This window comes from Budorcas taxicolor, chromosome 23, assembly GCF_023091745.1.
Source record: "Budorcas taxicolor isolate Tak-1 chromosome 23, Takin1.1, whole genome shotgun sequence".
Taxonomy (NCBI): domain Eukaryota; kingdom Metazoa; phylum Chordata; class Mammalia; order Artiodactyla; family Bovidae; genus Budorcas; species Budorcas taxicolor.
This window is the reverse complement of record NC_068932.1, coordinates 48,129,399-48,154,413: the sequence shown is the minus strand read 5'-3', so window position 1 is coordinate 48,154,413 and position 25,015 is coordinate 48,129,399. Positions and strand designations below refer to the sequence as shown.

General features: G+C 50.7%; 1 protein-coding gene across 2 annotated transcripts in view; it reads right to left on the bottom strand.

Moving 5' to 3' along the window:
• MGMT (O-6-methylguanine-DNA methyltransferase) overlaps window positions 1-25,015 on the bottom strand; it is a 267,048-nt gene that overhangs the window by 199,740 nt on the left and 42,293 nt on the right. For both annotated transcript variants that reach the window (XM_052661083.1, XM_052661082.1), the window contains one exon: window positions 16,586-16,722. In XM_052661083.1, coding sequence (XP_052517043.1) covers window positions 16,586-16,710 — 125 coding nt within the window. In that variant the 5' untranslated portion in view covers window positions 16,711-16,722. The remainder of the gene's footprint in view (window positions 1-16,585; window positions 16,723-25,015) is intronic.

Below are 25,015 nucleotides of genomic sequence, written 5' to 3'. Positions count from 1 at the left end.
GACCTGACATTCCAGGTTCCTATGCAATATTGCTCTTTACAGCATCGGATCTTGCGAGCTAGCTCACTAAGCACGGCCGAGAGGAGCTTCCCCATGTCCAAGGTCAGGGGCAGCAGCCTAGAGTGCCAGGCTGCAACAGCGCAGGAACAGCCAAGAGGAGCTACCCTGCGTCCGAGGTCAGTGGCGGCTGGGAGGAGCTACTCCGCATCCGAGGTCAGGGGCGGCGGCCGGGAGGAGCTACCCCGCGTTCGAGGCCAGTGGTGGCCAGGAAGAGACACCCCGCGTCCAAGGCCAGGGGCAGTGACCTTGAGGAGCCACCCCAAGCCCGAGGCCAGGGGCGGCAGCTGGGAGGAGCCACCCATGCCCGAGGCCAGGGCCGGTGGCTGGGAGGGGCAACCCAAGGAGCGGTGGCTGCGCAGGCACAGGAGGGCCTGGAGGAGCTATCCCACGTTGAAGGTCAGGAACGGTGGCGGTGAGGAGATACCCCTCGTCCAAGGTAAGGAGCAGCGGCTGTGCTTTGCTGCAGCAGCCGTGAAGAGATACCCCACGCCCAAGGTAAGAGAAACCCAAGTAAGATGGTAGGTGTTGCAAGAGGGCATCAGAGGGCAGACACACTGAAACCATACTCACAGAAAACTAGTCAATCTAATCACACTAGGACCACAGCCTTGTCTAACTCAATGAAACCAAGCCATGCCCGCAGGGTAACCCAAGATGGGTGGGTCATGGTGGAGAGGTCTGACAGAATGTGGTCCACTGGAGAAGGGACTGGCAAGCCACTTCAGTGTTCTTGCCTTGAGAACCCCATGAACAGTATGAAATGGCAAAATGATAGGATACCAAAAGAGGAACTCCCCAGGTCATTAGGTGCCCAATACGCTACTGGAAATCAGTGGAGAAATAACTCCAGAAAGAATGAAGGGATGGAACCAAAGCAAAAACAATACCCAGCTGTGAATGTGACTGGTGATAGAAGCAAGATCCGAAGCTGTAAAGTAACTTTAAGGGTTTTGTAATAATAGATGCAGACGGGACCCCACCTTAAGAAAATTTTATTGCTTACAGTTTAAATTCAGGAACTCCATAAATCTTGAACATGCTTTTGGCCCTTAGATATTAAGGCTAAAAATGCAATTATAAAGTTGTTTGTCAGTTTCTCCTCCAGAATGCAATTTATAGCTGACGGGATTATGTCTATGGCATATGGAACTTTAGGCAATAAAAATCTGGAGAGCTCTTGAAAACTCAGATGCAAAAAACAAGATATCACATGATTAATTGCCCCTTTAATAAGGGATCCCCGGAGCTGGCATGATAAAGCAAAGGGAAGAAGGACTGAAGAAGCGGGCAAGTTGATGAGATGGATAACCAAGTTGTGGGCAGAAGTCCAGTCATCTAACGATCATCTGTAGGACGGGGTGTGGCACAGAAGCAGGAGACACCGAAATTACAAAACGCTCCCTTCTCTCCTTCAATATACTCGCCAATTTAATACGTGAATTCTAATAGGGAAACCAACTGGCCGCAGTTTGCCACTTTTTGAAATGAAACACTACAGCCCATGACGAGACAGGTCCTGAGTGGGCCGTGCCCACGGGCTGCCTGCACTCAGGGTCCGGGGCTGCACTCGGCAGGGAAGCAGCAGCCGCATCCGCCACAGGCCACTCCTCACCTCCTGCCCATCTGCCGCTCCCTGAGGACTCGGACTCCAGCAACCAGGGCCTGACCAGAACCCCTGTCCTTCCACACCAGGTGGTCTTCCTGCTCTTGGCCTGGAACCTCCACCACCCAACTGGACCCACCTTGACGACGGGGAGAGACGGAGAGCCAAATGCCTTGTGAAGCTCCAGGATGACCCTCCAGACCCCATCGCTGCCCAAGAACAGGCTGTCGGATGCTGACTAACAGGGTCAGGCAAGTGCAGCCGCTCAGCTGGTGAGCACACAGGGAACAAGAGACGGCTGCAGCTGGGAAGCCTGCCCCAAGAAGGCCTCGAAGACAGCAGAGGGAGCTGCAGATGGGGAGCCTTCAGTGGTGCTTCCGTCGCCAGGATGCATGGCATCCCTGCAGTACACTCAGTCCCTGGTCTTTGGTTCCTTTACCTGGAAAATAACAGGGCTGGTCTGGACAGTGCCCAAGGTCCCTCACAATGCTGAAGGTCCGGGGATCCAGGAAGTTTCGAGAGTCAGCTGCAGAGAAGCACTCAGAATGTATTAACATCTGTTCATTGGAATTCCTGCCATTTGCCTGCACGAGTCTTAGTTAACATTTGAAGTAAACGTCAGCATTTCTTCAAGTCCTTGAAAAGAAGTTCACAGCTATGTCCAAACTGACAGAAGCCAACAGACAGAGAGACAGACCCAGACAGCCTGGCAGAGAAGGCTGGGGTCTGAGCGGAGGCTGGGTCAGAGAGACAGAATCGCCTGTCCGGCTCCACTTCCTTCCTTGGACAGGCACAAGGTCACCTGCAGACTTCAGGTTTAACTGTTCTGCCCCACAGTGCCACACACAGACCATGCGGTCCAGACTCCACTTCTGCCTTTTTTTCCACTGAAGTACAGTTGATGTATAATGTCATATAAGTTACAGGTGTACAATTCCCAACTTTTAAAGGTCATATTTCATCTATGGCTTAAGAACCCACCTGCCAATGCAGGAAACGTGGGTTAGATCCCTAGCTCAGGAAGATTCCCTGGAGAAGGAAATGGCAACCCACTCCAGTGTTCTTGCCTGGAAAATCCCATGGACAGAGGAGCCTGGTGGGCTACAGTCCATGGAGTCACAAGAGTCGGACACGACTTAGTCACTAAGCACCAGCTCCATCTACAGTTATTATAAAGCACTGGGTTTATTCCTCGTGTTGTAGATGCATCCCTGCAGGTTACTTTATACAGAACGGTCTGTGCCTCTTAACCCCCCGCCCCCACCATGCCCCCGCCCCGCCACGGGCAACCACTCGTCTGTCCTCTGTGCCTGAGTCTGCTTTTCTGTCATGTTCAGTACTTGTCTTCCTCTGTCAGACTTATCTCACTTAGCATAGTGCCCTCCAGGTCCACCCGTGGTGCTGTGAATGAGAAAATCTCCTTCTTTTTATGGCTGAGTAATAGTCCATTGGGTGTGTGTATGTGTGCATATATACATTTTCTTTGTTCATTCATCTGTTGATGGAAATCTCCGTTGCTTCCATATCTCAGCAAGTGTAAATAACGCTGCTATGAATACTAGGGTGCATGTCCTTTTTTGAATTAGTGTTTTCCTTTTTTTCAGATATATACCGAGGAATGAAAATGCTAGGTCATATGGTAGTTCTGTTTTTATTTATTTGAGAAACCTCCATACTGTTTTTGACAGTGGTTGCACCAATTTACATTCCCACCGACAGTATAGGAGGGTTCCCTTTTCTCCACACTCTCATCAAAATGTGGTATCTGTGCTCTTTCTGAGGACAGCCATTCTAATAGGCATGTGGTAGCATCTTACTGTGGTTTTGATTTGCATTTCCCTAGGGACTCGTGATGTCCAGCATCTTTTTCACGTGCCTCTTGGCAATATGCATTTCTTTGGAAAAATGTTTATTCAGTTCTTCCTGTCCATTTTTAAGGAAACATCAACAGAACAAAAAGACAATGTACTGAACAGGAGAAAATATTCGCAAGTGATATGATTGATAAGGGATTCATAGCCAATATATATAAACATACAATTCAACATTCAAAAGCCAAACAACCCAATTAAAAAACAGGCCTGGCCTCCGGACAGTCACTGCACTTGTGTGCACGCCAGGTCCCGTCTCCCCCACCACCTCCCAAGAGTCAGAGAGGGGCGAGCACCTCTCCCCTCTGTCTAGCCCCCCCAAAGAGCCCCCAGCCCTCCAGATGCTCCCAGACACCCGGAAGCTGCACATGGGCTAGACTGCACGCAGGACCAGCAGGCACCAGAGGGCTTCCGGCATCACTGGCGGCGGCAAAGGCGTTAGTCTCAAATTATTATCAACAAAAGTTTTGTTTACCTAAAAAGATGTAAACACACCAGAAACTCTGAAGCAAATAAGCGGCCCGGTGCTTATGAGCAAATAAGCACTGTTCAGTTATACAACTATTCCTCACAGTCTTGAACTGGATAAAATAAAGATCAGAAAGCTAAGTGTTTTTCCAGATGAATTTTAGAAAGGAAAAACCACTACGGGGGGAAGTTACTTCTGGAGGAGGTTTAATAACTGAGAACAACTTTTTTATCCCTACCTTTAAAAGTATGTATTTTTGGTGGAAACAACATCAAAGACGACAAGTCTAGAACTCATATACTTACACATGCGTGTGTGCACACGTGACCCTCACGTACAAACACTAGACACAAAACATATGTCTGAGAAATGAACGACGACAGAGAGTCATCATCTCCCCACTGCAATGGGCTAAGGCGTGCATTTGCCAACCGCAATGGGTTAGGCCTTAGAAACGTTTCTCCTCTTAACTGCATCCTTCTACAACTGTTTATATTCCATTTTTAGCTGGTCTAAACAGCCTGGCAGAAACCTGTGGTTGGGATGTGCAAAATTTGCACATGGAAACTCTTTGCCTAGTAACCCTGCCCCGACATTCAGCTGCAGGGGGACGGCTCCCAGTGACACAGCTTCTTCAGGATGAGAGGAAACGTCTTCCCCAAGCTGTGTGCTCAGCCCAGGAACCCCTGGCCCAGCCCGACCTGTGTGAAACCACGTACAGAGACAGCAGAACACTTGCTTCCCCCACTGAAGGTTTCCATGGCGGCCCCTTCAGGAGCGACGGCCACGCCCACTGTCCATGAGGAGCCGCAGAGCAAGCGCACTTTCACCTCTGCCGGCCAGTGAGGGTGGAGAGGCGGGCCTTCTGGAGAAAGGCACAGAGCAGCAGCTTTACAAGCACCATCACAGCAAGACTCGGATGCCCCCAACACACAATACACAATACATGTGAGCATTCTGCCAATGGATGCCAAAAGTTAAAGTAAATGCCGGTCCAGGAGGACCAATGCTCTTGGAACCCCTCAGAATCTGCAGGTGTACTGAAGACAGTCTGTAAGCCAAGGTCTGAGTTACATGCATGTGTGTAGCTCGCATGGAGGGTGTCAGGGAAATGCTTCTGAGGAGACATATTGGGGCTCTCAGGGGACACACTAAATGAACCAGGAAGACCTGGAATAAGCGGGTGACAGCTCCGGAAGCAAGCAGCACGGAGGAGGCAAAGCCAAGACGCAGGCGCTGGGCAGAGAGCAGGCCGAGCGCTTCTCCCCACTGCCTGGAGCTACAGCGGCAAGGCGGCTCAGCCCAAAGGGACACTGCACAGAAGAGCAGCACTCAGACGCCAGGAACCGCGGAGACGCTCTCTGGCTCATCCTCCAGCCCGACACGAAGCTCCGAGAGCTGAGAGAGGGTGACAGACCCTGGGTGTGAACTTGCCGGCACTGTGTGTCTAGGTCCCTGCTGGACCCCTCGCACAGCACTTCCATGACACGGGGGACCCATCTCAACTTTGGATCGAGCCATTTCCACTGCAGACACCTGGTGAACCACCACCACTGCCCTGAATTCCACCAGCAAAGCTGAAACTAGCTGGCTGGGAAACGCTGGTTTCCCAGATCAGAGTCTGGAAGAAACTGCAAGTCAGTATTAGACCCCCGCAAGTCTGACACCAAGGGAGCAGATGCCCACAGCAATTTCAACACAACTGCCAACCGGCCCGCCCCCCACCCCCGCCCAGCTCCATCCTCCTGCGTCTCCCCTCTCCTTCAGTTTTCTTCGGTGCTGCTTCTTGACCAGCTCCCTGCTCAATTGTCCCTCCAGATGGTCCTCTCCTCCTTGTGGCGTTCCCATAGCCTAACCCCCTGAGAACTGGCACCATCGCCAGGTCGTGGCAAGCTGGGGCCTGGGCCCTTGCACACACCTCCCCCCACCAGGCCTCCGCGGCCCTCGGGCACCGGCTCCATTGGCTGACCACAGACAACGTCACAGTCTAGCTCTACCATCAAGGCACCCTGGGCTCAGACCTGCACCCCGGTCCCTGACCACTGCAGCCCCCTCCATGTTTGTGCACACACACCCCCCACAGAAGGACAGAATACACCTGACTGCCCACCAAGCCTGTCCTGTGCTGGGCGAGGGCTCCGTGTAGGTGGAGCTGTCTTGTTCATTACTGTACCTTGCCCAACACGTGTCCCCAAGGCACAAGGCCTGTCACACAGCAGGCACTCATGTGCTGTGAGTGAACAAACAAGTGACTCTAACTTAATCCTAAATTTATTCAACGTTTTCATTACAGCAAGACCTACTTCTGTCGCTTGATACAGCAACTGGAAATAAAAACTCTGGATGAATCTGACACAAGACAATGCTTCAGTTCGACTCAAAAATTAAACTCATTTAACCTTTAACTCAGTTTAAATTCTAAACTGATCAGCATTCAAGAATGATCCTGTACATTAATATCAAGGAGCTGACCTAATTACTGACACAATTTAAAGAAAATAAATTTAACAAACCAAGTGTATTTTGAGTTTACAGCTTAAACCACAGTAACATCTTGAAAACAAAAGCTGAACATTATTCACTAATCACAGATGGTTTAAATACCAGAAAATATTAGATATACATGAACAATAAAAAATTCTGGAAATAAAATCCAAAGGCAAAATATCAGCAATACATGTCAATGGTCTCAGATCCTACACAGCTCTATTTTCATAAAGGGAAGTGGGAGCGCCGTGAGGCACGGTGAGGTCCAGAGCAGAGAGCCTGAGGAATGGCTCTGAGCTCTAGCCACCAGGCCCCTTGTGTGGGGTCAGCTCTGTCCCCTATGAGACGGGCACAGCGTCGCCAGACAAGCTCTCAACACCAGCACGTAAGCATGAACATCCTGCATGTCCGTGATGTACACATCACGTTAGGAAGGCAAATACGTGAAAGACGCATCATCCTATCTGCTTTATTCTGACAACACTAATTTTGAGCCGAAACTTTCAAATGAGACATGAACTGGTGAACATTCTACTTTAAAGACATTCACATCCAGGCAAGGAGGCCCAAGGATACCGGAGTGGGAAGCCTATCCCTTCTCCAGGGGATCTTCCCGAGCCAGGAATTGAAGCAGGGTCTCCTGCACTGCAGGCGGATCCTTTACCACCTGAGCCCCCAGGGAAGCCCCCACACCCAGGCACCCAGCACAAAGTGACCCCAATTCTCACTGCTAAACCCTGACCAGGCCTGTCTCCAGGCCCTGCTCCACCGCTCATGTCAAGCAGCAGCACCAGGGAAGGAAAGGTCAGCTCTGTAGCGGAGTTAGTGCCGAGAACCGGAGTAAGTAGAGAGACCACCTCTTCTCCCCGCAGCCTTCCCCCAGGACTCCAGGAGCAGCCCCCTCGCCCCCTCACTCCTCTGCTGACAAAGGGGCCTTTGTGCGGGGCTTCGGAGCTGCCCAGGGGCTGCACGCGGCAGCTGGCACTCAGCTCCTCGGGTCAGGCCCCGCCCATCCGAGCAGAGCCCTGACACCTGACTCCTGGCAAGCCAACACCTCTGGAAAAGGGCTCTAGAAAACAAAGGAAAGGACCTCCAAGGTGTTACAGCGCGGTCATAGACTCCACTGCTTCTCTTGGAGTTTAACCTCCTTTCTCTCACCATCTGAACAAGCCTTTTAACCAACTTTCCTGACCGCAACTAATTAGAGCATGGAACAGGGTGCGGACTGCCAAGAGGCTGGCCAGAGGGGGCTGGCCAGCAGGCACAGTGACACGGGGCGGCACCAAGGCAGATGAGCCGGGAGGTGGCGGGAGTCCCACTACGTCCAGGCCCAACCACCACATGGCAGGGAGGCCTCCCAGGGGCCACTGCTGACTTGGCCAAGTCCACCAAAACAGGCCCTGTGAGACCATAAGTCCCTAGGGGGACCCCACGAGAGCACACAGTCTAGGCCCTGTGGGCCTCAGGGTCACACATCAGACACACTTCCCTTAAGGTGAGAGTTGCTGCTTGGAGAAAATGTGGAAGAGCCCCTGGCTTTCCTGGAACCTTTTTATCCTGTATTGGGGTATAAATGATTAGCATGTTGTGATGAGTTTCAGGTGAATAGGAAAAGGACTTGGTCACACATACACACGTGTCCACTCCCCCTAAACGCCTCCCATCCAGGCTGCCACACAGCACTGAGCAGGCCCATGTGCTCTACAGGAGGTCCTTGTACATTTTTCCTTTAAATATGGGCTTCCCTGGTGGCTCCGTGGTAAAGAATCTGCATGCCAGTGCAGGCGATGTGGGTTTGATCTCTGGGTCGAGAAGAGCCCCCTGGAGAAGGGAATGGCTGCCTGTTCCACTAGTCTTGTCTGGAGAACCCCATGGACAGAGGAGCCTGGCAGGCTACAGTCCAAGGGGTTACAAAGAGTTGGACACAACTTAGAAACTAAACAACAGGCAACTCTGAGTTCCTCCTCTAAGTCTATGAGTCTCTTTCCATTTTCTAAATTCACCTGCGTCCTTTCTTTTTAGATTCAACATAATGCCATTTGCAGCAACATACAGGAAACGGCGCCCACCCCAGTGCTCCTGCCTGGAGAGTCCCAGGGACAGAGGAGCCTGGTGGGCTGCAGACCATGGGGTCGTGAAGAGTCGGTCACGACTGAGCGACTTCACTTTCACTCTTATGCACTGGAGAAGGAAATGGCAACCCACTCCAGTGTTCTTGCCTGGAGAGTCCCAGGGACGGGGGAGCCTGGTGGGCTGCCGTCTATGGGGTCGCACAGAGTCGGACACGACTGAAGTGACTTAGCAGCAGCAGCAGGTGGACCTAGAGACTCTCATGCTGAGTGAAGAAAGTCACAGGAGGAGAAATATTGTATGTCATCCCTTATACGGGAAAGCCCAAGGCTTCTAACCAGGTCACGACTCCCCTCCTGGTGACAGTAAACCAGATATGGTATGACTCACAAGTCCTGCACCCAGTGAGGGCGCTGCCAGGAATGTCCTCCAGGGAGCACACACCGCTCAGCCTGCGTCTCCTCCTCAAGGGCAAGGCCGGGCAGCAGAGTCGAGGCTTCTCGCAGCTGTGTCGCAGCCACAGGAGACCTGCTTCTTTGGCAAAACTGCAGTGCCAGCCTTTCAAAAGCAGGCGTGCGGACGGAGGCAAGGTTCAACACCTAGAGGATTTTAGGACTTTTCCCAAGCCACAGAGGAAAGCGCCCTCTCCCTCTGCTTGAGATCAGCCAACATACTTCCTTTACTCTAAAGTGCTCCCGTACTTCAAATGTCGGAAACTTGTTAAAAAAAAAACAAACTCATTCTGACAGTTCGGAGTTCATATTTAGAACTCGTGTATTTGTAGCTGTTATTCAACTGTTCATTTCTTCCTTCTAAGAGGACCCTGGCAAACTGAAAATTAAGTGAACCAACCCACAGACACAGAGTAGGATGGGAGGCACGGAGTCTTGTCATTTCTGTCACCCTGAAACACAGCAGTAAGACCGACAGAATAAAACTCTTACATTGCTATTTTCTCTCACATGGATGTGGAAAGTTCTAAATCTCAGTGACACTTGCTTAAAAATGCCCAATCACCCTGCTCCAACCTTTCGCCCTGCCCAGTAAACAGAGAGCCTGCGCAGCAGGCTAGAGTCTTAGGGGAAAGGGGAAAAGAAAGAAGAGGGCGAAAGCCAGTGAAGCCAGCAAAGCCTGTCTGTCCTTTTCTGGGTCAGAAGCTGCACAGTAACGCGCGGCATCACCCCTTTCCGTGCTCGTGTGGCACCAGCCTGTGCTGCGGGGGCCTGTACCCGCCTTCTCTGCGGTACAAGTTGCAGAGCCGACCCAGGAGGAGCCCCCCAGAGGCCCCGTGTGGAAGGCCGGTCACCCACCATGTGGCCCTGCTGTCACCTGAAGGCACACTATGCGCTTGCTCACCTGTGCCTCACGAAGCGGCCCTGAGATGCTGCCGCACAGCCGCCCTGGACGGCCCGTCTGGGGACAGGGACTCCTCCGGAGACGCTCCCGAGAGCTCCACCTCCGCTCCCCCTCACCGTGTCAGCCATCCGCCTGAAGACACCAGCGTCTCACTTGTACAGGACCCTGGGAGTGAAGTGCGTGCATGATCTGACCTGGATTATTGATGACCTAAGTCAGGAGAGGGACTCCCCACACGCTCCTGATAACTCAGCTCTGAGCCAGAAACCGTGCGGAGGGAGGCCCCTCGACACCGCCAGGCTGCAGGCTCACCAGGGCATCCAAGCACTTGCCCCCAAAACAGACTATCTGTGTGAAGCCACAGACCCTGGCAAGTTCTCCTCTCACAGACATGCTTATTTGACTCCAGAGACCTCCTTAAGGAACATTCTGTAAAATAAAATAGTTATATTTTTAAGCACACACAACACGAATCATTATTTTGAGCTACTGAAGAAAAGCCACGAGACACCTAAACTGGCTGCAGGTAAAATTCCTGCGGCACATGTTCCAGCCCCTTTCCTGGGAGCACTTCTTCAGGCGTTTATCCTTAAGAACACTCTTCTCTTCCTGAAAGACCAATTACAACAAAGCAAGTGCAATGTCTGTATTAAAATTACCCAATCTGTTGGGAAGAATTAGCTCACCAGCATCCCGGGAAGGTTTTCATGCCGTGCAGACTCTCAGGATCTATCCTGACCTGGAACCAGCAGACCAATGGGCACCGAGGTCCCACTCGGAGAGTACGGAGCAGCCCAGGTTGAGCAGGCTCAACAACCCCAGACAGACCCCCGACAGCCTCACGTTCTCTTGATGGTCCCCTTAAATATTTAAAGATGAACAGGAAAGCAGCAAATGTATACGGAAGCCAGCAGTCACTGTCCGTTCAAACCAATGGACTCAATCAGACTTTGAGTCCAACTTCCCTTCATGAAGGCCTCAAAGGCATCTTCCTTCCTTCAGGGGAGTGAGGGCGTTAGCACCTTCCAAAGTGAAAGCCTGGCAGTGCACCCGAGGGCCAACCTCCTCCCAGGAGGAACTCAGAGGCCCTGCCATGACGCTCTCTCAGGCCCCAGGGGGTTCTGGTGCATCCCCTTCAGCTGGCTGGCCACCCAAGTCCTCAGAGGAGGTAACGGCTAACCTCCATGCTCCTCCCAATCCTCAACACCAGAGGTGGCGAGGCCAGACGCCAGGAGCCAGAAATGACAACATCAACCCGAACCATATATTCTTATCAAGCAGAAAACAGTCTGCATGTGCTTTTAAATTTTTCAACACACAGAAAGCTTTACAATGGTTTACTTTGGCTAGCCTCTAACTTTTTCACTTGCATTTGGTATTTTTCTAAAACGCTTTATATAGGACAAATTAAAAAATGAAAAATAAAGATAACTCTTTGACAGACACGGAAGTACATCCAATTAATTCTCTCTAGCCTTCCATATCCAGAAGTCCTACTACTATTTCCATAATGTTAAGTATAACCCAGGGTTGTACAGTCCATTTTTAAGTAATCAAATACTATGATCAACCTTATGGAAAACCAAACAAGCCCAAAATAACCTTAGAAATACAAATATATCCTCCTGCCCTTATTTTAGATTTTAGACATTGTGGTGAATGATGATGAGGCCAAAGCTCTGCTGCCACAGGAAGACGGTGTGGGGGGAATCAGTCAAGCTCTTTCAAAAAGCCTGAACGAGACAGTTGTTAATGGAAACGTGACACTGGCAGGAAGCTACAAGAGCGGGACTATGACACCACTTTCCAAACTGCTATTCCTCACTCACATTTTTAGGGAAGGTGGGTAGTGGATCTTATGCAAAAATGAAATCAATGGCCACCGTATGAAGCCATATGTACAAGTAAACAGACTGACACAGGAAGCAGGAACCCTACTTTGTGCAGAAGGGTGGAAGGAATTCCACCACAGACAGATGCTGGGGGCCGACTTCTAATTGACCTCCTGAAGAGCACAGCGAGGCCTCAGAGGAAACCGATGCCAGACTCACGAGCACTCAGGATGGTGAGAACAGGGGCCACCATCCTGAGGACGCTCTGCTCAACAGCCCCTTGGCCACCCCCACCACAGTAGCTGGCGAGCACAGCCCTGGAGGCTGCAAATGGCTCCACCTGCAAAAAGCCAAGTGGTGGGAGAGCCCCCTAGAGGTGGGCGAGGGCAGCACCCCCTTCCCTCAGATAGCGGGTTCTTACCAGAAGCCTTCCTTCCAGACCCAGAGGGCACCAAACTTGAGGAAAAAGCTCCACGACAATACACTTCTGGAAAGTAGAGGAGGGGCCACTTCCAAATTCACTTCATGTAGAGAGAAAAACCCAAACGCCCAAATCTCACAAAGACATCATCAAAAAAAGTTATACACAACACCCCTCACAAACTTAAAATACACAAATCCTAAACAGCAAATTTATCTTTCAATTATTTATTTTTGGCTGTGCTGGCTTTCTGTTGCCATGCGCAGGCTCTTCTCTAGATGGGCGCGTGGCTTCTCACGGAGGTGGCCCCTCTCGTTGAGGCTCGCAGGCCCCACGTGCCTGGGCTCCAGGAGTTGTGGCCCATGGGCTCAGTTGCTCCACAGCACATGGGATCTTCCTGGACCAGAGAACCGGGCTCCCCCGAGTTCGCCCACAGACTCTTACCCAATGGACCACCAGGGAAGTCCCAAAATAGCAAGTCTACACCAGCTCTATGTAAGGGAAAAAAGATTATGCCATGGATTATTGTGGCGCAAAGTTTCAAGGTTGATATAGGCTTCTAAAATTAACTTATTGCACATTTAAAGAACAAAAGAGAAAAACATGATTATGTTGACAAATCCACAAAAACTGTTTAACAAAATTCAACAGATTGAGGAAGTATTTTCAGAGGGAGGGGGGCCACCTACTAAAGCCAACACAGGCAGCAGTCACCCTGCTGTCCCCCATGCCTGGGAGCACCCAGGGAGGCCAACTGCGAGGATTTTCATTCACTGTCAGACTGGAGGTTCCAGTCAGTGCAACAAAAGTAACAGAAGGAAAAAGATCAGAAAGAAAGAAAGAAACTTTACTCACAAACATCATGATTTTCTACAGAGAAAATCCTAGGGAAACTGCAAAAGAATTCCTGGAACTAAAAAGTGAATTTAGTGTTATGTACCAGCAGCAGTAGTTTTAAAGTGAAAAAAAAAAAAAAAAGAAAAGAAAGAAAGAAATTAAGTGGATTTAGAGTACCATCAAAAACAAAGTATTTAGAAATAAGTTCTACAAAATATACATAGATTTTCAAGCTGGAAACTACCAAACATTACTGAGAAAAATTAAATAGAATCTAAACAAATGCAGAGATAAACCACAATCATGAACTGGAAAATTCAATTTAAGATCTCAACCCTCCCAAAACTGATACATAGATTCAATGAACTCCAATCAAAATCCCAGTAGGCATTTTTGGAGAAACTGACACCTTGATTCTAAAAGTCATATGGGAAATTGAAACCTAGAAACCAAGACAATCTTTAAAAAAAAAAAAAGTGGGGGGTGGCTGGAAGACGCAAAGACTCATCACAGAGCTCCATCAAGTCGGCAAAGTACTGGCACAGAGCAGATGAAAAGGCCAGCGGAACAAAGCACTGTCCAGACATGCAGAACCCACACAAGGATGGTCATGTGACCGACTGTCAACAAAAGCACCAAGGCAATTCCCTGGAGAAAGGAATTGGTTCCCCACTCCCCTCCTTCAGCAAATGATGCTGAGACAACTAAGTAACCTGCAAAAAATTGAGAACCTCACAAGTTAATTCGAGATGATGGAATACCTATCTAAACAGGAAAAGCTAAAATTACATTTTTCAAATAACTGAAAATGTGAAATCAGAGCAGGAAAATATTTCTTAGAGACACAAAAGATGCTGAACAGAAAGGAAAAAATAGTTGGTCTTCCTCAAAATTAAAAACTTCTATTCACTAAAGACATTAGTAGAAAAATAAAAACATGTCCCCAAATGTGAAAAAGTGATCAATACAAATATCTGATCACCAAATGGTAAGCAGAACTACAAACTGAAAATAGCAGTTAAAAACACACAAGAGACCCGCCTCACAATGAACACTTACTGAGAACAGTGTTCAGAGATCAGCCAGTGGGAAAGGGCAGGTCACCACAGAGAGAAAGCAGACTTCGTACCCACCAGGATGACTGAACCTCTAAAACCTATCCACACCACACACGAGGGCACAACACAAACTCTTCTACATTCCCGGTAAAAATGCAACAATGGTGACTGGGGAAAGCTGGCAATTTCTCAGGAGGTTATATATCCATTTGCCATGCAGTCCAGCCATGCAATTCACACCTAGGAATTCAAGAGAAATGAAAACATCTGTCCATAAAGAGGCTTGAACAAGAATTCTCTTAGCAGTTTTACTCACGGTAGCCCCAGATTGGACAATTCAGCTATCCAGCAACATGAGAATGAACAAACAAGCTGTGGTATATTCATATAACAAACTACTACTTCTTAAAAGAGAGTGAACTACTTACTGATGCACAAAACAATGTAGGTGAACTTTGACATCATCACTGAATCAAATAAAAAAGCAGCATATGTTGTTGGCTCCATGTATGCAAATTTCAAGACCTGGCAGAACTAACCCAGCATGACAGGAATCATCAGAACACTGGATGCCAACGGGAGGGGCTGACTGAAAGGGGGCATGAGGGAACCTCCTGGAGTGTTTTATATCTTGCTTTGGGTTGGTGGCTGCATGGCTTTACATATCTGCAACAACTCACTGAACTTTATGACTTAAAAATCTATGGATTTTACAACATTACGCAATTTTTGCCTTGGTTTTGTAAATGAAACTGTTAATTCTCAGTATTCACAGAGATAATTTTTATGCTATTCTAATTCTGAACTCCCCCTCCCTCGAAATTAACCACATGTAACAGACCCCTGGTTTGTCCCCGCCACACACACACGAAACACCTCCATGCCGAAGCCTTAACTTCAGCCAGCACCCAACCACCTCCATGCTCCAGCCTGGCATGGCCAGTGAAGTAAGACAGGAGCCAGGGCTGCTCTGGAACGGGAGGGCCTCCCCTCCTCTCCCCGCTCTTCCCAGGAGTGGGCTGTGGCACCTCGCACCCAGAGCCCAGCCTGCAGATGCCGAGGGGAAAGCTGGGGGCCGGACTCCAGGGACCATCCCCCAGCAGACTCAGCTTACTGCCCACCCCCCGCCCCCCGTGCTTCTCCCCCAGAGAAATGGGCTGCATCTCACGAAGCCCTTGGTGGAGGAGCTTGCTTTCTGTAGCCCAGCCTGATCCTGACTCGATGTAGCGAGCACAGAGGGCAGAAGCAAAGCTAAGCCGCGTCCTCCCTCTGCTCTCACACTTGGGAATGGGCACTCGGGGCACTTTAAGAGGTGCTTTCCCTCCTACCTTTTCTTCCCCAAATTCACTGTGTCTTTAAAAAAAATAAAAAAGAATTCAGCACATAATTTCTGTGATTTACTGTGCAATGAACATGCTAAAAGACAAAATGACATTTTCTCTACAAAGTATTTGGTGCCTGTGATTTTCTGAGCACTACAGCCAGATGGTTCTCATAGAAATAGAGAAGACTGTATTCATATAGTTCAAAGGTTTGCTTATTTTTCGGTCTTAAAAAAAGACTATTGATTGTAACATGCAGCTCTACAGGAAAAATCTTGACAGAGGCGGCGGAAACTGATATTTATTACTGCACTTGTGCTCATTACGGCCGTCTCTGACAGGGGTCCACTGAAATCAATTTTTATGTTTCTTATGCATTTTCTTTACCTAACGTTCCTGGAACTGTGTTTATTAGCCAGTTAAGACAAACACAGGGCAGAGGAGTGGGTGGTTTCCCCCCTCTTCTGTCAGAAATAAAAAGAACTGCAATTTTAATACAACTGCTATTCACAATCAATGAATGAAGGAAATGGAACGTTACATTTCACAAGAAAACATTAAAAAGTGCTTTAACTTTATGTTTTTACAATTAGAGAAAATACCAGAGAGCATTCAAAAAAAGGGAGAAGGGAGTTCCATCAGAAACGGTAACATGCTAAACTTCCTCTGAAAAGGGGATTTTCCAGCCCTCCCCTCAGCCACACACACACACCAACATCAGACACCATTTCCAAGAGCCCCAGTGGGGCTCCCGATTAAGCGATTCCAGGACTCTGGAATAAAACTCACCTGGCAAGCTGATGAACAGTGAAGGCTGGTCCCGATTTAAAAATCAAGACTAGGCAAGCAGCTCCCTGTCACCAAATTTCCAGAGGGATCCCCCCAGCCTACTTGCTTTAAGAATCAAAGTGTTCAACGCTCATGGTACCTCTGTATACGTACACATTAATATGTCTTGGGGCTTCTAATTACAGGTTATGCTGCTATGGTTAATCAAAAGTGGAAGGTTCCTGGGCAACAAGCACAGATGCTGAAAATAACAATCATGGCCCTACCATTTCTAGCAAGATGCTAATTTCTGTGATTTGTAGCGTGTGGCTCGTGTTACCCTGTGGTCAATGGTGAACAAGCAATAACCATATTCTCTCTGTCGCTCTAAACATACCAGGTAGTGGGTGTCACACAGGTCGCTCACTCACCCAGTGTCTGGGGTCTTCCCGCCATGCAGCTTTATCCCATGCAGACCCTGCTCACAACCAGAGATCTCCAGCTTCCCCAGAGGGCTGTCCATCACTTTGTATTTCATTTCACAGGTCTCGTCCATCTTCCCAAGAACCTAAAGAGAACAATCACTACAGCTGAGCCCATGTGAAAGAGTGTGGTCACTTCTAAAGCGTAACAGAAGCCCCAGCTACACAAGACATAAAACATCTTCTGAAGCTTTCTTCCCCATTTTTTGAATTTAATTATAATGTGTCATTTTTATAACACAGTTACTTTGGAGACAGAAAATTACCGTAATTACACAGAACAGCAGTGCATTCTCCTTCCGTTTCCTTAAATTACTATCTCCCTTTCTTCTCAGTTATCTTTAACCAATGCATAGTCAAAGATGAAATTAAAGCTCCTCTTAAATAGTCTCTAAAACTATTTAAAATGAAACAATTACCAACAACTTTTTAAATGACAACTGAAGACAAACCATGTGATATTTTGAATAAAGTATATTTAACAATAGGGCATTATGGAGTGAACTTACAGAAACAGTGCAGTTTAACTCCGCTCTTACACAATGGCCCCTGTGTTAACAGGTGGCTGGCCGGGTAGATGCGCACTGAAACACAGCGCTTTCGCTCTGGAAAGCACACAAATTTTAGCTACAAACTGAAGTCGCTCAGTCGTATCCAACTCTTTGTGACCCCATGGACTGGAGCCTACCAGGCTCCTCCATCCATGGAATTCTCCAGGCAAGAAAACTGCAGTGGGTTGCCATTTCCTTCTCCAGGGGATTTTCCTGACCCAGGGATTGAACTCTGGTCTCTGCATTGCAGGCAGACACTTTACCATCTGAGCCACCTGGAAACTGTCAGGGTAGCCCCTCTCTTCAATTTTTAAAGGGATCCAAAATGTAAGGACTTTAGCAATAGGGCAGCCCTTCATCCGTTCTCACCTTTTAGAACAGGAGGGACACAGCTGGGAACAAGATCTGTGTCTCTGACGTTTTGCATGACCTTCTCCATTTCAGGAGAAGGGCTTCGGAGGGGGGTCTAGTGGCGATCAGGAGGGTCAGGAAGAACTTGTCCAAAGAACTGTGCAACAGCTATCCTATGATGTGTCATCCATGTGAATTTTGAGGGACGTTAATTTTGGTCAACTCAGCAAAGGTTTACAAGAAAGAAAAGCTGTACTAAGAGCAGCAAGAAGCCAGGACCATGGTTTAGGCCAATTGACATAAAAAAAAAAAAAAAAAAACAACTCTTGACTCCAGAGGCGAGAGCTGTGGGAAGCCCCCCCTGGCCCAGAGCAGCACTGGGCTGCTTCTTCCCCACATGGACCCCTGCCCCGCCTCTACTAACACTCCTCTCTCCAGAGCTCCACCCTCAGCCACAGCGGTCTAGGGTACACCAAGCTCCAGGGCAAGGCCTCCCTCTGAGCTCACCTGCTTACCTGCTCTCTCGACCCGTGTGTCCCAAAAACACGCCAAAAGAACTTGACAAAAACTGGAACCTTGCACAAAATCTCCTGTACACAGCACTTCCACCCACCCCTGCCCTCACCCAGACCCGGATTCACCCTGGGCGATGCGTCCCCGTGCTCCCCGCCAGCTGCACCTCCGCAGGCACTCACCTCTCAATGTCAGCTCCTTCACTTCCACCCCACCCGCCAGGACTCCCCCACCAACTCTCACCTCCCTGAGGAAGGGCTCCCGGCACTCACTACACTCGGGCTCTTCCCAGGCCAACCACCTCTCAGCTAAAACGCTAACAACGTGAAGGGGCCACAGCAGGGCCAGCAAACTGCAGCCCATGGGCCAAACCCAGCCCAGTACCTGCTTCTGTAAATAAAGCTTTATTGGGATACACCCATACTCGCCATTTACAGGCTGCTGGCCGTGGCTGCCTTCACGCTCCAGGGGCTGAGCCAACTGGCTGTCCTGCAGCCCTAAGCCACAGGCGCTCCTCACACGCATCGAGGGCTCTACTCCCCGGGTGTGGACACCAGAAACTACCCCTCCCCGACCATCCAGTCTACACCATGCAGCCTGCTGTCTGCCCTACTGTGAAACTGCAGCACACCTCCGCCGCTCTCGCCCCAGGTTCTTCTCCCTTCCCTGTGCCTTCCACCTGCTCCTAATGTCTCTTGCTGTACCTCTGTTCGCTGAACCCAGGGTAGGCCAGGTGAGAGCAGGGAAGCTGGAAGAAAACTTGAAGAGTCGCAGGAACTGCAGACATGTTTACTCTCTGCAGGCTGGCATAGTAGCCGCACCAGCAGCAGACATGCTGGAGCCTCCCCTCCCAAGGTTGACCCAGCAGACGCAGCCATAAGGCAGCCACAAGGGCGTCTCAGGTGGTGCTTACACAGGGTACTGAGCGTGTGAGGGGCTGTAAGTGACCTCAGCTGTTACATAACCACATATTCACAAAACGTGGGGCAGGAGCCAGCAGCCACGGGGCCGGAGAGAGCCTGACCATCGCCACCTGGCCAGCTGCTCTTTCTCTATGTAAGGCCACGCTGATCGCCACCTCCGCCTCCCAAGAGCCCAGGACAGAAGAACAAGCCATGCCTTGAAGAGGTCAAGCGGCGTTCCCCAAACCGCACGGTGCTCCAGCATCACTCCCAAGGCTCAAAGGCGCGTTAGCGGGATAAGAAGAAAGCAGCTTTGTTTTTCTACCAAGTAAGTACTCGCAAATTGTTCACCGACCCCTGCCCTCTATCCAGTCCTGCTCAGAAGCACTGGCCTCCATCAGGCTGTTTCGCAGGCAGGACTCCTGCTTCCAGGCACGAGAAACCAGTACTGGCTAATTTAAGCACAGAAGCAACTTACGGAAAGACTCACAGAAGTTCTGGGAAGAAGTTTAGAAAACAGTAGGAACCAAGACTGGCCACCGTCCAACCACAGGCAGCACCAAGCCTCAGGATACACCTGTGGGAGCACCGGGGACTGCAGGCACGCAGCAGGCCCCAAGGGCACCCCCGCCAGCGAACAGGATGCTGTGGCCACTGTCAGCGCCCTGCTGCCCGGGCTCCCTCTCACGTGTCCTGGGACTCGAGGCCCAGGCAGGAGCTCAGAGCTGGTGTGGGACCAGGCCCATGGCACCTGTGTCGAGTGTCCAGGAAGAAGGACAACTCCCAGGAGGGCTTTTCCGTGTCGGCCCCCCTCAAGGACACGGACCAGCACTGCTACAGAAAGTAAGACTGGCACAGCACCAACCACGAGAAAGGTCGAATGGCAATTTCCACTCCCCTTCCCAGGCCTCAACCTTCTCAACAATAAGATAGGAATAGTAATCCTGTTTTCACCAACTTCACCAGGGTATTCTGTGGGCCCCCCTGGAGAAGATGGGAGAAGCCAAGAATGGGGTGGGCCAGGTACTCTTGCATTTGGAAAGACCTCTGTCCTGCTCGGCACACACCCAACCCTCACCCTTACTCCAAGCAAAGGCTGGAGAGACACGTCCAGGTGTGCAGAGCAAGCCAGGGGCAGGCAACGAAGGTGACTTGGGGCATGGGGGCACGAGGGATTCCCCCACTTGGGAGGACGAGCGAGCTCAGGCCCCTCACTCCTCTGGGAGAAGGGCCTTGCAGGTCAGGCCAGGTTCCTGAGCACAGCCCAGACTGGCTGCACTTCGGAGGCCACTGACCTGGAATGCAGGGAAAGGGCAGCCAGCCAGCTTCCTGAGCTGGAAGGGCTGCCTCTGAACCGAGTAATGGCCACACGCTCCAGCTCCTCCACCTGTGAGGGGCCACGAGGACTCCAAAGCTCGGCCCGAAGCCGCCGTGCTGCCCATGGTCTGCAGCGGCACATACCTCGCAACATCGCACTGGCCCCGGACCACTACCTGGGGCTCGACTCACAGCCCGCGCGCGGCTGCCCTCTACACTCTCAGAACCAGCTCCGCCAGCCTGCACAGAGCAGGGGGCCAACCACAATCGTGCCAAGAACCAGCCAAGGGTAGTTCGTTCTTAACAGGAACAACTGGCAAGCTCAAAGTCTCAGTTCTGAACAAGTGGCATGTCACTTCCAGCCATATCCACGCAGCGGATCATGTAGTTACGTGAAGTCTGAGGGAATGAGCTCCTTCGGCTTCCTTACTGGGTAAACAGGATGGAAATCAAAGCCTACTTCAGTGTTCCTGAATGTGAGGACTCCCCGAGGACTCAGGCCTGGTACCCGCGGCCCAGCCCCTCCAGCCTCAGCCTGGCTGTCCTTTCAGGAGTGCCTCTGGGCTTTCAGGCCCATTAGCAGCACCCTGCTCGTCAGAGATAATGAACCATAACCCACCGATGGCTACTTTGCCAGAAAAAGAAAAGCTGCAATTTTTACAATATTTTATACCAACTCTGCCAGAAATGGCATTTGAGACTCCACAGAAGCCTGTGCAAAACTTCCTTTCCTGTAGACAACCATGACATTCCGCACAGAGTCCTTCCATAAGCAAGAGTAAAAATTAGCTGAATACTGAATCCTACTATGTAATGGATAATGTGTCCCCAGGACAGAAGCGCTGGGCCATTTGGCGTGGAGTGTGTGTTGAAGAGAAGCCCAGGCTGAAATAGCAGGCGTGCTACAGGTCCCGTGGAGCTGGCAGGCCTGGCAGAGGGGTGGGGGGAAGCCAGCAGGAGAGACAGGGGCGTCACAGACACCAAGAGGGACCCTCAGAGGCTGGAACCAGGCAGCAAGAAGGGCGCGGTTTCAATAGCAGGCGAACGCGTCAGGGAGCCAGGGCATCTCAACACAGGCTGGTGGGAGGCGCCGTCTGGAAAACAACAATGCCAGACACACACGGGGCTGCCACGCACACGGTGGCACAAAGAAGCTGATGGAATCCTGAGCCCTGTGAGCACGACAGACCTGCCCAACACCCCACAGCAACGCCCCCAGGCCGCGGAGGCCAACCCACCTCCAGCTCTGAGATGGAATCCCACCAACAGACGCCAGCCCAGAGAAGACCATGACTGTGACCCCAACAAGCGAGCTGCAAAGGGAACGAGACCCAGGAAACACGCTGCTCACTGCGGACTCTCCAACATTCACGGCCCAGGCACCAAGCCTAGGGCCAAGCAGGTTTCTGGCAGCCAGGCAGGACTCATGGCCAGGCTGCTGCCAGGTAGGGAGGGTGGCTGCCCCAGGGGAGCAGGGCCACCTGCTGCAGGGGAACAGCTGAGAAGATCTGGAGAAAGTGACATCTACACAGAGACCGGAATCACAACAAGGAGCCGGCCAGGCGAGAAGGCGCGCGTGGGAAGCAGGCCGGGTGGAGAGCGCAGCGGCAGAGCTGGGGGCCGGGGAGGAGGCCCAGCCCCCGCAGAGAGAACCGCGGGCAGACACGCAGCCTCCGTGGGTCAGCGTCTAGCCTCGCTTTGTCCCTGAGGCGCCCCAGAGCTTTACACTGGGGACAAATCCACCGGGTTGGCCTTTTCAAAGACATCCTCTGGCCACTGTGTAAAGAATGGGTGAGCACGGAGGTTGGGAGTTGCGGTGGAGACCATGGAGACAGTTCGAGGCCTGACAATGAGCTCAACCCGTGCGGGAGAGAAGGCAGCCTGCATAATGCGCTGTGAGTAAGGGTTAATAGTGAATGTTCAACAATACTCAGGTGCCCTTACGCATGAGCCCCCAGGCTCAGGGGCGCACAACTGGAGTGAGACAAACGGGGTCTACCGGGGGAGGAAGACTGCCCACAGACGGCAAATCCTGCCAAACGATCTTTGCAGCTAGATCCAAAAATGCTCTGAAGTAAAAGCGTATTTTAGACTATCCGTATAGATACGGTAGAATGATTTAAAGTATCCACCTGCATCTCTTACTTGCATGTTCTGAGTTTTCTAAACTAGAAATTCTTTTACAAGGATAAAAACTGTATTAAAATTCAACATAATATACAGATGATATCAGCAAATGTTCTACATTTATCACTGTCTCAATCTCACAGCCATAAAACAAAGGACTGTTACTACTTTTCTTCGTAAAATAAAAACTCTGGGGTATGAAATTGTATCTGACTTATAAAAAAATGGGGGGGAGTGTCCTTCCCTGGTAGTCCAGTGGTTAAGAATCTGCCTTGCAACACAAGGGACACCAGTTTGATCCCTGGTCCAGGAGACGATTCAGCCTGGGCTCTGGAGCCTGGGCTTCACGACTGCTGACGCTCTGACACCCAGAGCCTGCGCTCTGCAACGAGAGAAGCCACCGCCAGGAGAGAGAAGCCCCACCCGCCACAGCCAAAGAAAGCCCGTGCGCAGCAGTCAAGACCCAGCAGAGCCAAAACAACCACATCTCAAAAAAAAAATTGGATAAAATGAAGATCCAAGAAAGAAATCACATCTCCTTTCCCGTCACTAGTTCCTACACATGAGGCCTGCACAGCCCCCCAACACCTTGGGGCCCTCCCTTCCTGCCTGACCTCACCTCTGGCTGGCGAACCCGATCCACTCCACGTCTACCGCGCCTTGCACACACAGACATGGCTCTTGCCTCAGCACCTTTGCACCTGCCACTCATGCTGCCTGAAACGCCTTCCCTTCACATTCTGACACAGTGGCCTCCGTCCCTTAGTTCACAGTCCTGCTCAAACGCCACTGTCTCAGAAAAATCTTCCTAAAACAGTCCATCTCCTTCATCCATCCTTTCCCATCTTTTTCCTTTATAGCACTTGTGTCATGTAAAATTATACTAGATTTATTTTATTTGCCATATGTTGCCTTCACTAGAATATAAGCTCCAATACAGGTAGCAAATGTTATGTGACAACTCTGGTCAATGAATAAGAAGTCTGCTGAGGGGTCTTGTTTTAACTTTAAAGAAGTTTTTACATGGCCGGCACCATCTCCTCCCCTTTCTCCCTTTCTTGACACTGCACACGTGATGCCTGGAGCCGTGGCAGCCATCGATAAACATGAAGCAAAGGCAATGGGCTGGAGAGCCCCTGGCCCAGATGCTGCGGCCCCTACCACACCAGTGCTGTCTGTGGCTAGACTTCTCCTTGTGTGAGGAAGAGAGAGCTGTTTGTTTCAAGCCAAGGTTGTGAGGATTTCCTGTTTCAACTTGAAAAGTGAAAGTGTAGTCTCTCATTCATAGCCGACTCTTTGCGACTCTATGGACTGTAACCCTCCAGGCTTCTCTGCCCATGGAATTCTCCAGGCAAGAATACTGGAGTGGATTGCCATTTCCTTCTCCAGGAGATCCTCCCAACCCAGGGATCGAACCTTGGGTTTCCTACATTGCAGGGAGATTCTTTACCGTCTGAGCCACCAAGGGAGCTGACGCTGTATACTAACACTTAGAATGCATCATAGGTGCTCAGCAAATAACTGTTGAATAAATGAGCTAATTATCCAAATCAGTCAAGTATACTTGATGTGAGGACTCAGAAGGAGAACTCCAGGATTAAAGACAGGCTGGGGTCTGAGGGCCAGAGGCTTCCTGGAAGAGTGCCTACACAAACAGACGAGTCACTTTTTCTGAGGGAGGGGTGAAGGAGGGGGCATTCCTGGTAGGCAGGTCTGCCGTGCTAAGGCCCTGAGCCAGAGGGAGCACAGCGTGGCTGGGAGCTCGGGAGGCTGCAGACACGGGACGGCAAGGACCCACGTCAGAGGGAGCCCACGGCAGTAGCTCCTGTGGGGACAGCAGGGGGACAAACGGAAGCACCGAGGACCCAAGAGCCTCCTGAGCAGGGGAGGGGCGTGTGGTGTCTGGGATGCTGTAACCACCCCACAGGGTTATGATGTGTTCATAACAGAATCTGCCCCAGTAACAGCAGGCCATGCCGGTTTCCAAGCCAGAAAGAGGAGGAAAAGTTGTACCACCCAGCCATCATTACTCCTAAACAACAGCTTTACAGCTGAGGAAAACAGGGGCTTGTGCTGGCAACGGCGATCTGCAGGCCCTTCTTCCGGAAGCAGCCAAGTGGAGGCCTGGGGAGCCCCGTGGGAGGACGGGAGGAAACCCACCACCCAAAGCCCACCATCAGTTTCCAATGTGCCAAACCCACACGCGTGTGATCTGAGAGCTAGGCTACAGGGTCCTGTGGAGGCTGTGACAAGCCAGCTCTTTGAATATTTTCCAAGAGCCACAAGGGGCCTGCTCACATGGTGGGAAACCTGACTTCCTTAATGGAGTCCCCCAGCCGCAGGTAGAACCAGGCCCACACGCTTTCAGGGGGACAGCACCACAGGCCATGTTTAGGACACAGAAGGGGTTAAGCAGCCAGCCAGCCAGCGCCCCCTTCCACTCCCATGAAGCACAAGCCCGTGACCCCAGCCTGGAGGCCTGGCAGGCCCAGCTCCCTGCATCATCATGGCAGCCACCTAAAGCCACAGAGTGGCTGACATTAATTGGTGGCAGAAAAAAATCGATTTTTCATGGCTATTTGGAGACCTCTGAAAAAACTAAGTGAATTTCGTTTCAT